Here is a 16246-nt window from a genome sequence, read left to right on the forward strand (position 1 = left end):
GCCGCATTGTTGTTTTTTGATCACAAAAAAAGGCCATACTTAATGATACATGGATACAGTTCCCAGCAGTATGGAGATGTAACCTGAGGTATAACTGCAGATGAAAAAGTGTTCAAGTCTCAAATATAAAATCTACAATCAGTAAATTATACCTAATACTAATGTCGACTATATTATAATTGACAAATAAATCCATTACTGATTAGTTGTATTTAGAGTCAGGATAAATGTTTATGCTCATTATCTTACAGGTGAAATGAGACATTAGGGCAGATTTACTTACCCGGTCCCGTCGTGATCCCATGGTGTGTTGTCTGACGAGGATTCGGGTCTGCCGGATTCACTAAGATTGTGCAGCCGAGTTCCTGCATGTGTCGCTGCTGTGCCGAGGTCCGCCGGAGTTCACCTTCTTCTCCCCAGTGCATGTGAGTGCTTGATCTTGCGACACAAAACCTTTTTTAAATTCTGCGGTTTGTCCGAATCCATCGGGTTGTCCCCCCCCCCCCCCCATTTCTGACGCGTACAAGCCGATGCGGCAAAATCTGATTGTGTGCGCCAAAATCCTGGGGCAATTTGGCGCAAAACGGGATTATTCGTGAAACCTTACAAAAGTGCGGCGTTCGGACCCTTAGTAAATGAGCCCCATTTTCTCCGTTTATCCCAGACCACCATGATAGCTTCTACCAGCCAGAAGTCTTTTGTATAGAGTTTGGCGCTGAGATGCCTTTGTGTTGGTCTCCCGTAACATATGCTAATACCCTAAACTAACACAACTAGTTATATAGTTGCCAACTACAGGACTCCATAAGTTTCAGTAAGAAGACCTCTTGAATACAGTAACAGCCTTTGGGCTCCTATAACCTAAAATGCTCTCACCACAGGATCCCCATCACAATGAAAACTAAATGAGAGTGAGACCCATAAATAGTTCCTACTTTAGGATTCTCATAATAATAATAATAAGAGACCCCCCATATCTGTGATGTCCAGAAGGTCCCTCAGAAAGTCCCTCTAGGAAAAGAACTTGGGCATAACTTATCAGTCCGCAATCTCCCATTCTCATTAAATTCCAGACTATACAATGATTCACTATTTTCCAGGAAAATTCTCTGGTTTCTCTTCATCTTTTGCACTGACATGAAATTGTTTGGAAATTACCTTATATCTTTTTTGATCTTCTTTGGTATGTATTTTCTTCTTAGCACTGTGTTTCCACACTCATAAATTTTCCCAACCAACAAACTGTCAAAACTTCTGTTTTTTTAGAGGTGGTCACACTTACTGGTAATCAATTAGTCAAGGACATTTGAGTTTGAGTAAATATAAACTTCATCTGAGTTTGATTAATCTAATTTTAAGACCTTCTAAGCATGATATAGTTTTCTTTATGTCCTGATACATTAAACCATAGAATTTGAAGAGGGTGGACTTTCTATTTTCATGACTGTACATTATTAATCAGTAACCAAATGTCTTTGGTGGAAATGGCTGCAAACAAATCATGCAATCTATAGCGGGGTAAATGTAAGAGAAAGTCATCAAAATAACATTAGGTTTCTCTTCAAATTCCACATTTATCTAATTTTTCATTGGATTGCATTCGTTTATCTGCATATATTAACAACGGGTTATCTCCACATCCAATGAGGTGTTAAAATAAGAAACATAAACAGACTCTAATGGCTAATAAATTGGGAAGTACTCCAAATATTATAAAGTGAATTTCCAGTTCACTATGTTTAATGAATGCAAAGTCTTATTACATTTACATGTAATTACATTAAGCTTTGTAATTTAGTAGATACGTGATTCATATTCATATTTACTTTATTTTTTTACCCTTAAAGAACCAAACAAGTTGAACATAACACAAATAAATGTCTTTACTACAACAATTTATAATAGCTTTTTCTAACTAGTAACTTTAGTGATATACTCAAAATCTAAATGGACTCGCAACTACCAGGGCCTAGTCTTTTCTTGTGGTCCTGGAGGTAGCCGGGGACCAGAATACCGGAGTGGCTGGCGATTGCGGCCTTGGGCACGCTGTGGTCACGGTGCTCGGTATAGGGACCCACAGCCTGGCAGGTCTCCAGCAGGTGGAGTGTGCAAGAGATATCGAGGGAGAGGCTGATGTACTGGTTCTCCCTGGGGCAACCCCTGAATGTCTGTAAGATAGGCCCCTAGGTGATGGATGGGGAAGCCCGTGGTGATAAGCAGCTGTATCCAGGAAACAGACAGAGGCAACATACAAACATACAGTTCTTTATTGAATGGCAGGCAACGGCCAAAACAATGAACAGCAGATTAAGCTGGAAAGGTCATGGAGACCCGGTCCACAGGAAAGGTGCACGCAGCCTGATAGTAGATGCAGGCTGGGCTGGTGCAGGTGGAACTGAGTCAGTTTGGTGGAGCTACAGTTCTGGGCATAGGTCTCTGGACTTGCCCTGGGTGCTAGGCAATAGGCCTGGGGCACTAGAAGTTCCTGGGATTAGGATCCTGGCTGTTGCAGACAGACCTTGAGGTCTGGTGCTGTCTGCAGACTCTGTAGAACTGACTTAGACTGACTCCAACATGGAGTCTCTCCCTCTGACCAGACTGAACCATGTGCTTCTGCCCAGCAGGGGTTTATATACTCTGGTCAGGTGACAGTACCTCTCCAATCACATTCCAGCTTATGTTACAGAAACACCATTGAATAATTACATACCACAATTAACTGTTGCCTTACCAGAAAGTAGCTACAGCTGCAATTACACTACATAACAGATTCTAGAAACTTCCTAGAGAGGTGATCAATCTCCCTAACAGTTCCTGACCTGGAGAGGGCGCTATTCGCAATTACCAGCCTGCCTATATGTTAGCAGGGGTGTTATACAAACCTCTTTAATTGATTTCTATGTCTGGAATCAGGATTTGAGAGTAGCTAAAAACTATATGTAGCTCATATAGATCAGGAGTATTTCTGATTAAGAATCTTACTAAATCCTAACACAACTCCTAGGATAGACCGTTATTGACAGTGAGAGTCCTGAATACTCCACCCACACACAGTGACAGTCCTTTTATCCCTCCCATATATAGTCAGTAACTGTGAGTGAAAGTGAGAGGTCTGATTAGTCCACCCAGACACAGTTATTGATAGTGAGAGGCCTGATAACCACACCTACACACAGTGATTGACAGTGAGCGTCCAAATTACTCCACCCACAGTACTCTCACTCTCCATCACTGAGTGTGGGCAGAGTAATCAGGGCTCTCACTGTCAATCACTGAGGGTGGTTGGAGTAATCAGGATTCTCACTGTCAATCACTGTGTGTGGGTGGAGTAATCAGGGCTATCACTGTCAATCACTGTGTGTGGGTGGAGTAATCAGGACTCTCACTGTCAATCACTGTGTGTGGGTGGAGTAATCAGGACTCTCACTGTCAATCACTGTGTGTGGTTGAAATAAATCTTGCTCCAAATTATATAAACCAATATATCTCTATGCTCAACCTCTCTTGCCATACCTTGATCTTAGATAGGGCAGCAAAAATCACCTGACAGGGAAGGGGTAATTAAAAGCTAAGGATATCCATGGCTAACCATGGTAAATTTTGGTGGTAGTAGAAATATTGAGGAAAGAAGGATCAAGTCTGATTTCTATATTGTTAAGCCCTGGCAGTTAATAGAAAATACTTTGTGTGGGTTAGTGCACAAAAGAGCGAGTACATTTGTTTTACAGATTTTTATTTTTGCTCTTTCTACAGTTAGAAGTCCAGTGGGTTTAGTGTTTTTCTGTGTACGTTTCTGAGACAGCTGTCTATGATGGAGAAGGTCAGCCCTCTGGCCTCCTGGGTCCTTATAACCAGAGGTATGCACACATAAAATACAAGTAATACTGAAGCAAAGAATCAACAGATGAAGAATATAAGCACAAAATGTTACAAAAGTGAATTTTACTCTAGGCAAACCATAAGTCCCACATATACATTCACATATATACAATGTACAATTATAGACCTCTACAAACATAAGTTATATCTCAGCCCCTCCATGCACCTCCTCATGTCACAGTAGGCTCCAGTTGATGGCTGATCATTCAGCTGAAAAAAAAACAAGTACTTTCTTGCAATTCAGTATTAGTATAAATAGTGGAAACATCTAGTAATACCCCTAAAAAGCAAATAAATAACCAGCATGCCACATCATCTTAAGAAAAGAAATGCACATTATGATGTAAGTGGTTTAGGACATAAAAACTGATGTGCATTTACTGGGAAGCCTACACTTACTTTACATCCATGACAGCACATAGAAAAAAATAGACAGTAAATAAAACATTTATCGTCCATAAAAATGTCTTTTTTATTTTACGGTAAATCTACCATCAAAATCCATCATCATAAACCAGGGACATTACTCATGGATCCAGGCACCGTGACTGCGGTAATCTTCTTATATTTGTTATCTATGGCCTCCTTCCTTTTAATATCAATTTTTAAAATTATGCTAATGAGCCAAGAGTGCTCTGGGTTTTGTTACCATAGCCCTTCCATGGTGTAGCTTCACAGACTGTTGCACTGTAAAGGAGCACATCCCCCTTCGCCTCTGTTCCCTCGACACTTCCCACTCCCCCACACAGTGTTACAAGTTGATTTTAGAAGAAAGGAGGCCATGGATAACAAATATAAGAAGATTACCACAGTCACGGTGCCTGAATGTAAGAGTAACTGTCCCTGGTTTATCATGATGGATTTTGATGGTAGATTTCCTTTGTGAATGCTCGCCTAGGTCAATCTAAGTATAACTTTCTGTGAAATTTTCTTACTGTATCTTTTTAGGATCCAGAACTCGTTTTTTTCTGATACAGAGCTCCAAATCCTCAGCACTAACCAAGAGTTAAAGGGGTTGTCCAGTCACGACAAGTTATCTCCTATCCACAAAATAGGGGATAACTTGCTAATTTGAGTGGGACAACCATGTTAAACATGAACTAAACACCCTATCACCGATAGTGTGGATGGGGAATAATTATTGTAACCAGAAACCCCTATAAATCATAAAATTCTGGCTGCATCCTGAAGGCTCCTATTTGACATCTAATTTGTAAGGGCTCCCTGACTCTTCTTAGATATTATGGCAAGGAGGATTGGGCAAGTTGGAACTCTATTGCATGATATTATTGTTTCTTTGGAAAAAGGCCAGTCCAATTTTTGTTCACAAGTAGATTCTGTGCAGACAGGACTGGACTGGCCCAACGTTGTACCAGTGAAAGCACCTGTGGGCCTGGTCGCCTTTTAGCTCCACCCCCAACTTGTAGCTGACTCGCCCCTATCATAGCTGACTCCGCCCGCTGCCACACTTATCGGGACTTCGACTATCTTTCCGGAGAAGACACAAATAGAGTGTAATAACAGGGTAGTGCAAGAGCTATTAGCTCTCTCCATCATTACTGTTGCACTTTAGCTATGTGTCGGCAGGTGCGGAGTCATGATGTCAACATGTCTGCCGGCATCACAACAAAGAGAAGGATGAGAAGAGAAGATCTGCTAGGGAACAGGGATAGGTATGTGGTGTTTATTGTTTTTAATTTATTTGAGGAGGTCCACAATATGTGGGGTGTATGAGAGTGGGCCCACAAAATGGGGGCATCATTACTGTTGCACTGTAGCTATGTGTCGGCAGGTGCGTAGTCATGATGTCAACATGTCTGCCGGCATCACAACAAAGAGAAGGATGAGAAGAGAAGATCTGCTAGGGAACAGGGATAGGTATGTGGTGTTTATTGTTTTTAATTTATTTGAGGAGGTCCACAATATGTGGGGTGTATGAGAGTGGGCCCACAAAATGGGGACATGAAAGGGGACCCACAATATGGGGGATATGAGAGGGGACCCACAATATGGGGGATATGAGAGGAGACCCACAATATGGGGGATATGAGAGGAAGCCTACAATATGGGGGGTATGAAAGGGGGCCCACAATATAGGAGCTATAAGAGGGGTCCCACAACGGGGGGTATGAGAGGGGGCCCACAATATAGGGGATATGAGAGCGGGCCCACAATATCGGATCTATAAGAGGGGTCCCACAATGTGGGGGTATGAGAGGGGTCCCAAAATATATAGGGATATTAACACAACAAAATACGTTACTACTTAATGAACACCAGCATTTAGGTCTAAACCCATCTGCATTTGGGAAGGAGATTCTCCAGATGCGCCTGAAATGTATTTTAAAACACAATTCAATCAAATCTTGCGCACATGGTCTTAGGCTGCGTTTAGATAATGGGGCACATTTACTTACCCGGTCCTGTCGTGATTTCCAATCAGGACGGTCCGACGAAGATGAAGTCCGACGTGATTCAACGGGATCGTGCACCCGAGATTCTGCATGTGTCGCTTCCACGCCGGAGTTCACCTTCTTCTTCCTGGTGTATGTGAGTGCATGTCTTGCGACACAATTTGAGATGTAAATCCCGCGCGTTGTCTGATCGTCCGATGGCCCACCCCCCGATTTGTGTCGCGTGAAAGACGCCGCGCCAAAATCGGATCGCATGCGACAAAAAGCCATTCTAAATGCGGCACAAATCGGAAATCGTCCTAAGAATGTACAGGCAATTTTTCCATGTAGCAGTAGGTGCGCCCCCAGTATCCATTTCACCGGTGGGCCCTAGGCCAGTCCAGATGAGAACTGAATGCAATGAAATAAAGGGGAGACTCTTTCCACAGTGAAGTGGCTGAGTAGGTTTGCTGTAAATCCTGCTCCCATTCACATTCACATTATTTTGTATTCCATGATGAATACCAAGTGTTTACTATTTACTGTTTAGAAATTCTGCTCGTTACCCTTGGCAACAGACAACAGTCCAGTCACATTTTGTTGTCAGACATGTATTACTAACACCAGAGCTCCTAACATCCAGTAAAAGCTAAAATCCGGCAGAGTTCTGTATAGTGGAGAATAACTACATAACTCACATTTATTAGGGCACAGGATGACAAATTTACAATTTTTATGTAGAAGTTCGTGAGTGGAGATTTCCTTTAAGGGATGCCATCTATTCTTCGGCTTTTATAGATTGTCCACCACAGAGGCAGAATTTATTACTATGACCGCAACCCCATTGCTATGCAAAACACATTGGAGAATACTTTTACCATCAATTATATAGAGCCACTTCCAGAAAGACTAAAAGCGTCAAGAATAAGGGAAAAATGTAGTATCTTGGCATCACAGACAAAAGCTTTTTAGTAAGCAAAACCCATGCACAGTGATTAAGGAAGGGGCTAACACTCTGTACAATAATTCCTTCACCCACATGAATATACAGACAAGCATTTAGCCAAACACTGACTTTTAGTACTGGACTCATAGAGGCCACAAATTGATAGCATATACTAAAATACCACCATATATTGCATGGCAATATACAGTTGTTTCTTAAAGAGGGCCTTTAGCTACCTCCACCATCTCCATACCTTGTAATAATTTGCCTGGCAACAATTTTTATACAGCCAAGGGCCAATGGCCTTAATTCGCCTCTGAATAAAAGGCAATGCGGCCGTGCATTACCTGCAGTTTGTGCAGTTGTGTGCATGAGACCTAAACATAAGAAGCTACATACAACATTAAAAGAACACACACAAAAACAATAGTGGAGAAAACCAAGGAAAAAAATGCTGGCAAATTTTGGTGTAATTAGTCATCCACTATGATATGTGCCACAGTTTACCAGATACTTTTTAAGAGGTTTCTATGACAAATTAGAAAAGGGGTGTGGCATCACTAAAGTGGGTGTTGCCTACTTACCAAATTTTGGAAGGGAAGCAATCATGAGCCAGCAAATAGAAAGCAGTTTTTTAACGTCATCATAAAAGCGTACCGGGATAATGACTTCTATGATATGTTTTAGAATATATCTTAGTAGATATATTGAAACACAAAATTACCAATACTGACTAAAATTTTCAATAGCGATCAGTAATGATGGCTGTTGGCTGCCCATCTCAAGTCTGGGTTTGGCCTTGGTTCGTGATCATTTCCACAGTTCTCTCAGACTTCCTCCTGTGACATGTGGTAGTCCTTCCCCTGCTCCTGGGCTACCGGTAGCCCTTGCATTGTAATATCCTGATCATCGAGGTCTTCTTCTGGAAGGTTGTTCTCTATGGGTTTCACAAGTTTTATAAGTTGCAGATTGTTTCCCTCAGGTGGATTCTGTTAAAATTAAAGTGAAAACCCACAGTGACTACAGAATCATGGGGGTTGGGTCCGATATGTATTTAGTGTACACATCAAGGACATCCTCTTACCTGTCTGTTTTTGTACTTATCCTTGCGATACGATTTCCTAACTAAGAAAAAGAAAATAAGTTACCCATAATAATAAGGTTATTAGAATCATTAAACTTCAGATAATACAGGGTAAAGTCCCATAAACATTCCTTCGCGAACATACATGTATATGGGAGGGTTAGAAAGAAAAGCTATCAGCCGGCCACAACTTTTTTTTTTAACCTTTGTATCCATATACAGTAATTTATATATTGTAAAAACGTGGGGCATTCAGGTGTGTATTGGCAACAACTTGTAACTACTGGCATCTTGCCCCTCTCAATGGTCCTTTCCTATGGGGAAGGTGCCTGAGCATAAAGTTTCCTAGTTTACTAGTGGAAACTTTACTAGGAGGTATATGTGACTGCTTGTTATTACCCTTCATCTCTTAAAAAGCGGAGATGTGATGTCTGCGGAAGGGGTAGTGTAATAGTCGGGAGAGTGGTGTTGCATATTTTTACAGAAGTTGTATGGCTGTTTTTTTATTATCTCATAAATATGTACCAGCCACAGCTTTTTCACAGCATTTGGTGTATTTTACTCACAGGGTCGGTGGGCCTCTTTGCAGTGATCTCACATGGTGGTATTAAAAATTCAGAAACTAAAACAGTCTCCTATTCCCTAAAATATTCCCTAGTTTATCATCCCAAACAACCCCACCATCCCTATGGATTTATTAAAGCCTCATGTGGGCCCCCCCAGCAGTGCTGGTGCTGGTCCAGACTACTCAGAGAAGTCAGAGCTCCCCACAGTGATGAGAGGAGCTAGTGAACAGCGAGTGGGAGGAGGATAGTCACAGGAACTAATTGAGGGCAGAGGTGTAAAAGGAGATAACAGCTGACTGTGCTGTGCAGAGCAAGGTTCACATGCTCCGAAGTATAGTCAGTACCTGCACTCTGCTCTGCACTGATTATGCCGCCCCATCTCTGCATGGATCTCTACACCTGCAGTCCCCGGTATCCATGTCTGTCCGGGCTGCATGCTTTACCAACCCACAAGATGCCTCCCCTCCTGATCCAGCAGTAGGTGCCGCATGTGGCAGCTTTCTCATCTTGTCTCATTGGTAGTGTGCCCCTGAATCCACCTGAATTCTCCTAACACCTCTCTGCTTTGCCCCTGGTCCTGAGCCTGTTTCCATGAAGTCCAGATACATGTACGGGGTTTAATGAATGGATACTGATGGGATAATTTAGATAATATCCATGGAAGTGGCCTTACATTGCAGTTTATCACTGGATATCAATATTTGATATTGATGGTTTTTCTAGTGTTGTTAGCAGTCTATTTCAAAAGCACCTAGATATTAGTAAGATTTTGACATCATAGCTGCATGGTACATCCCTGTTATACTGCAAGTGGCCCCTTTTTGGTTAGTTCACCTGGACAATTTATAGGTTACATGGACAACTCTATGTATCTTATTTTAATAATAGGTCAGGACAATAATGTTTTAATATGGTAAAATAACTATTGAATAATCATTGAATCCAACACCTTTGGTCACTTTGATGGTGAAAAAGTTGGGCTGTTTCAGACTTCATTCATACACGTTCTACTGTTGGCTAATCCTACTTAAAAGTGGACCATCTGATCTAATATGTATCGACAGCTTCAGGGTCAGGTAACACATTGATCATGTTCCTATATTCTTTATTATGTTGTATGTTTATGTTTTTAATATATTGGTACTTACTGATGATTATAGTCGGTGCAACAATCACTACAAGGACTAACATGATGACTACAATGTAGACCCAAGTATTAGACGGCTCAGGTGATGAGCTAAGTTCTGGAAAGATTAGAAAAAAAATTGAGAAATTTTAAAGTTAGCACGTACAGTATACATAGGAACGTGTGAAAAAGAACATACACTATAACAAGCTACTCCAGATCTGGAATGTGGAAGAGCATGGTAATTCCTGCGCCTCACTGAAAATAATGGCAATAACCTACATGTACCTCCTGTAGGTGTAGGTGGGAACTTACCACAAATAACATCAGAGGTAGGAGTTCCTGGCTGTATTATCATCTCCCCATCTCCACACCTGAAGCAGAAAAAGTAGCTAAAGTTATTTTTAAGAAAGTTTTTACATTATAGATAGCTTAGAGTTGGGTCTAGGTTGCACAAAGGCAAAGGTTCTGATTGATGTCCTACCCTTGTACAGGCAGTCCCCGGGTTACATACAAGGGGTCGCATGTAAGTCGAGTGTTCTTAAGTAGGGGACCGCCTGTAGTTCCTTACAATAACCAAGGCACTTATTGTAACTCCTCACTCCTTGTACCCTAGATATCATCTCTGTACGTAACTGCATTTTATTGAGAGGGACTTGTTCAGGATGCTCATCTTTAAGCCAACAAGAAAAATAACTACAGTAACCAATACATCAAGCTTTACAGGGTTAACCCTTTAAAATCAATGGAGTCTACATAATAGTGGATATGTAGGTCAGTAAAAAAAGCATGCAGCAAATCTCAAAGGCTAGACCCTGTCAATGACTTCCCAAAAACCTCCAATAGTCCACTATAGAGATTAAAACAAAGACAGCAAAAATCACCAATTGTTGCTGTGAGCCAAAACCAGGAATGGAGTGTACAGAGAGATAAAGTGTAATAGGAAGCTATGCATATATTATTTGTTGCTTGAACCAACGTCGGATAGAAATCTGTTTAGCTAAGGAAAGAAATTGATCCAAACTCCTGTAATGTTATAGGCAGAACTCTTGTAATGATACTGCCACAAACTGGTCCAGCAAAATGGTCCACGACCCAACTTGGCACAAGCTCTCAGAGTAGGCAAGAGGTGGCAAACTCAAACTGTGATGTCCTTGCAGAATAGAAAATTGTGATCCCACTGATAACAGTTGTGAAACTGATAACAGACCATGAGTGATCATGCAAGGGAGAAAGGTCAACTTGCTTTCGACTGGCAGATGATAGACTGAGTGGATAGGAAAGAATTGGTAACTTAAAGCAGATACAATGATAGAAAATCAAAGTAAAGCAACAAGCAAATAAACTGAATAACCAGAAAATACAGTACAAGTAAATGAGCCACAAGAAAGTTAATATCTGGCAGGGAAGTCCAACCCCAGGGAAGTTTTATAGGAAGCTAATTGGATAACTAAGTGACAGCTCAGCAAACCACTCGAAATTGTGACATGTGCAACAACCCCCACCGGGGCCTAGCCTTTTCTCGGGGCCTGGAGTCAGCCGGGGCCCGCAGTACCTGAGTGGCTGGCGGTTGCGGCCTAGGCACGCTAGTGTCACGGTGCTTAATATGGGGAACCGGAGGGCTGTCCTACAGCCTGGCAGGTCTCCAGCAGGGTGGTGTTGGCAAGAAATGTTGAGGGAGAGGCTGCTATAGTGGTTCTCCCTGGGGCAACCCTTTGGTATCTAGAGTATGAGTCTCTGTGTGGTGGACAGGGTGCCTGTGATGATGGCAGTCGTAGTAGCAGGGACCAGACGGAGGCAGAGGTTGAACAAAAACAACTTACAGTTCTTTATTGGAACCAACAGGAACCGCAGCAACGTGCCTTAACAAAATGGTGGAGTGCTGAGATGCAGTTGGAGGGAGCCACAGGATGTAGATCATCAGCCTGGATGCAAAGGGCAGGCTGGGAGGTAGCTGTGTCCTAGAAGGATGCTTCAGCTTTATCCTGGATTGCTTCAGGTATCACCCTTAAAGGTAGGATGATATCCCTTTCCTCACTACTAGCTATTAGCTCCACTCTTCAGGCAGGGGCTAGGCTCTTCCTGCTCTGGTCTGGTATGCTAGCTGCACAGACTCCGCAGAGTCTGTACTGGAGTAACTCCAGTCTGCTTCTGAGCTACTGCTCAGCTAACTGCTCTCTAGAAGTGTTTTTAGAACTTTCCTGTCCAGGGGTTTTGTTACTCCCCCTGGTCAGGTGGTGGCTACTCCTCCAATTACATCTCAGCTCACAGAAACAGAGTGTAATACATGTGATTGGCTGACACATATGACATCACACAAAACAATTAACTCCTGCCTTACCAGGCAGGATCTACCACTGCAGAGTTCATCTGTGTTATCTAGTGTTATGTAGTGACATGCTGTGGGGCTGATCAGACCCTACACAGGCTGCAAGCTACATGGTGGGATGTATTTGCAAACACAGCTCTGCCTTGCATCGGCGAGGGTGTTGCATACCCCCGGGGCAATTGAAAGAGCCGCCCTCGGCTCGATTACAGACTAATTGGGGCACAGAGGTAGATAAGGGCACTTCTGTGAAGTGCAGGCTACATGATCTGTAGGGACAAACCGCCCATGGTCCTGGAGACAGGCACCTGGGTTGGTGTCGGACTAAGACAAGGACATGTAAATGCAAAGTATGACAGTTGGTCGCTAACGCCATTAAACCAAACTGTACAGTAGGAAAGGTGTGGTGTCATGTACTGTAATCCACTCCTTGCACCAGGGCCTGTATATTTGTTATATAAACGCTTCTTCCCTGGCGACAAATATATAGTGTGTATGTGCATTACATTGGCATATGTGACACAATGAGACATTATACAAATGTATAAGTACCTGCCGACTGACATTCTTACCCTTGTATGAGTGGCATCCAGGTGCTATCTCTGTAACACCCCCGGTCCCCTAAGGACCCGCAGTTTACGGACTACCCCCACTTACAAACTTCGGTTTGAGGCATTAGATAGCGGTCAGGGTTTACATATTGGACGGTCCGACACAGCCACACTACAATCTGAAAAGCCTATAAAAGGTTAGTGCAAACTAAAGACATATATTGACAGTGTGCAAACATGTTGTAAACTCACATTGGCTTAGGAGCTCAATGGGTACACATCTTGAACGTTACAAACGTTACATAGGTAGACTACTCAGCGTAGCAGGATAAAATGTCTCTTTACCTGAAAAGGAAAAGGCATAAAAGTGCATGCAGAATGTCCATACCTAAAATGAAGGCATTAAGTGCAGTATAATAAGTCAATGAGGTAGCAACTTTTCCTTGGAGTATCTGGCTAAAGTCTCACAGAAGGTCTTTAATAACAAAGTTCATCTTCTTGGTACAGCCCTTGATGTGGGGAAAAGTGCAATAAAGGAGCAAAGGGTCTCCTCTATGTGTAGAGGGACAGAGTCCTTTGTAGGAATCTCTGCTGTGGCAGAGGAAGGGGTGCTATCATAGCACATGACAGTGGGCAGTTCAAGGAGAGTCTCTTGACCGAGATAAATAAGTAGGGGAAGAGTCTCAGGACAGTTTCTGGCTCTTTAGGGATAGGGGCGCTCAGCCCAAATGGGATAACAGAAATAATATTTACAAGATACACAGTACCTGTTAGGGCTTTCAGCCCATCAGGGGTTAATCAGCATCTTCTTTCCCAGTAACAGCAGGATCCGGGATCAGAGCAGGATCCTGTGTAGGAGAATCAGTAGAAACCGGCTGGGGACACCCGGTGGCAGTTGCAGGTACTGCAGGCTCAGCAGCATCCTCCTGACATTCAGGGGGAGGGGCGCTGTCGCCCGGGGTTTCGGCTGTTCCAGCCGGGGCCTCAACAGAGCCAGGGACCAAGGAGGGGTCCAGAAATAAATAAATAGGAACCTGCGGCAGCGCCGCGGTTCCTTCCAGCTCCAATTCTTCTGGGGCCGGGTCGTCACCCCACTGGTAAGCGGCAGGTGGAGATGGAGGTCTAGTTGGAGCCTCTGGATAAGGCTCACCAACCAGGATATCCTCCCCCACGGAGGAACTGCGGGATCCGGCAACGCTCCCTGCAGGGGAGACGGTGGCTCCCTGGATCATGCCCGGCCCATGGATAGCAATGGAGCCTGTACTCACGATCACCGTGGATGGAGCATTCACGTGGGTCACCGCCCGGGGACTCGCAGCCGAGGAAGAAGACGTATTCGGAGACTCCGGCCATTCGTCGTCCTCGTACAGCTTGTCACAGGATGGATAGCGGTCCTCATCAGAGTCCGGGACCCGGATCATGCCAGCTGCCCACGGCCCTCGAGGTCCCTCCTGCAGGGAAAACTCGATACATTCCCCCGGCCTCAGATTATGGAGTCTCTCCGGCAAATCAGGCCTTTTGACGGACCGCCGGGGAATAAATACCTCCCATCCGGTGTAGTCCTGGGTGGCGAAGCCATAACCCCGCTGACGGTCGAAGTATCGGACCATGCCGGTGGTTCGGTTCTGTTGTACCCAGGCGCCTTCTCTGGATCGACCAGCCATGTAGCGTTGGGCCTCCTTCTCTCGGCGTCGCTGTTCCGAGACAGCATCTTGGAAATGCCGGCGGAGGGCCTCACCTCGACCTCGGGGCTGCGGAGGTGCCGGTCCTGGAGTAGGTCTCTCCGGTGCAGGTTCTGGTCTCACAGATGGTCGGGCAGGTGCCAGAACTGGAGCAGGAGCAGCTGGAGGGTCAGGAACCAGAACAGCAGGTATGGCAGGCTGGTCGGCAGTAGCAGTAGGCCTCGGTGCAGGTTGCACAGCAGCAGTAGGCCCAGGCGCTGGCTCGACAGGAGTCGGCGCCTCCACGTGGGCCCGCGGTACCAGCATGGTAGCCGGGAGAGGCACTAGGAACCGCCCGGGTGGTGCTTGGCGCTCCGTCACCGACTGGAGGCACGTCCTCGTGACGAAGGCTCGGATCAGTCCACGATGCAGCCGGTGCCCAGCAAAGGGCCTCTGGATCGGCTGGGCAGAGACCACAATCATGGTCTCAAGAGCTTCTAGGAACTCCGGTTGTTCCACGGAGGGGAATGGCCGAGGACCCCACATGGTGTTGACCTCACTGCGCAAGATCCACACTAGTTCTGGCGTTTCGTTGAGGCGGGGCAGGAAGTCCGCTTCGTGCCAGAGGGAGGAGTCCAAGTCTTTCCCGCCAAGAGCTATTTTTTTCTGCGCCACAGGAGGCGGGGTTCGCGTCATTCACGCATGGGTGGAGCTTGGTGTGTCATCTGGATTTCCCGCCAGTGAAAGTTTTGGCGGGCTGGAATTACTTGCTGCGCCACAGTTTCGTGAGGTAAATGCTTCAGGCGCGGCAGCGCCGGATGTAGCAGAGCTGACAAAGTTCTTTGCAGGGTTTAACCTCTTGAGTGCTGGAGCGGAGCTCGACAGCACGTGGCAGCAGTAATACAGTTCAATGCAGAAACACACAATCACTTGGGCCTAAACCCGAATGGCAGCAGGGTTAGGCAGCACAGTCTTTGTAATAAAGTACAGTCTATAGTGCCAGAATAAGGCACAGAAGTATCAATCCTGTTCGTGACGCCACTTGCAACAACCCCCACAGGGGCCTAGCCTTTTCTCGGGGCCTGGAGTCAGCCGGGGCCCGCAGTACCTGAGTGGCTGGCGGTTGCGGCCTAGGCACGCTAGTGTCACGGTGCTTGGTATGGGGAACCGGAGGGCTGTCCTACAGCCTGGCAGGTCTCCAGCAGGGTGGTGTTGGCAAGAAATGTTGAGGGAGAGGCTGCTATAGCGGTTCACCCCAGGGCAACCCTTTGGTGTCTAGAGTATAAGTCTCTGTTTAGTGGACAGGGTGCCTGTGATGATGGCAGCCGTAGTAGCAGGGACCAGACGGAGGCAGAGGTTGAATAAAAACAACTTACAGTTCTTTATTGGAACCAACAGGAACCGCAGCAACGTGCCTTAACAAAATGGTGGAGTGCTGAGATGCAGTTGGAGGGAGCCACAGGATGTAGATCATCAGCCTGGATGCAAAGGGCAGGCTGGGAGGTAGCTGTGCCCTAGAAGGATGCTTCAGCTTTATCCTGGATTGCTTCAGGTATCACCCTTAAAGGTAGGATGATATCCCTTTCCTCACTACTAGCTATTAGCTCCACTCTTCAGGCAGGGGCTAGGCTCTTCCTGCTCTGGTCTGGTATGCTAGCTGCACAGACTCCGCAGAGTCTGTACTGGAGTAGCTCCAGTCTGCTTCTGAGCTACT

At 45.0% G+C, this 16246-nt stretch overlaps 1 protein-coding gene across 2 annotated transcripts in view; it reads right to left on the reverse strand.

Annotated features, from left to right (window-relative positions):
* Window positions 1-4454: 4454 nt before the first annotated feature.
* The window catches only part of CD40 (CD40 molecule), a 50803-nt gene continuing 39011 nt past the window's right edge, over window positions 4455-16246 (reverse strand). For both annotated transcript variants that reach the window (XM_072111995.1, XM_072111994.1), the window contains exons 6-9: window positions 10310-10368; window positions 10017-10112; window positions 8303-8343; window positions 4455-8207 (exon numbers count right to left, since the gene is read on the reverse strand). In XM_072111995.1, the coding sequence (XP_071968096.1) occupies window positions 8046-8207; window positions 8303-8343; window positions 10017-10112; window positions 10310-10368 (358 nt within the window). In that variant the 3' untranslated portion in view covers window positions 4455-8045. The remainder of the gene's footprint in view (window positions 8208-8302; window positions 8344-10016; window positions 10113-10309; window positions 10369-16246) is intronic.

The sequence above is a fragment of the Engystomops pustulosus genome, chromosome 6 (assembly GCF_040894005.1).
Source record: "Engystomops pustulosus chromosome 6, aEngPut4.maternal, whole genome shotgun sequence".
In the NCBI taxonomy this organism is placed as follows: Eukaryota; Metazoa; Chordata; class Amphibia; order Anura; family Leptodactylidae; genus Engystomops; species Engystomops pustulosus.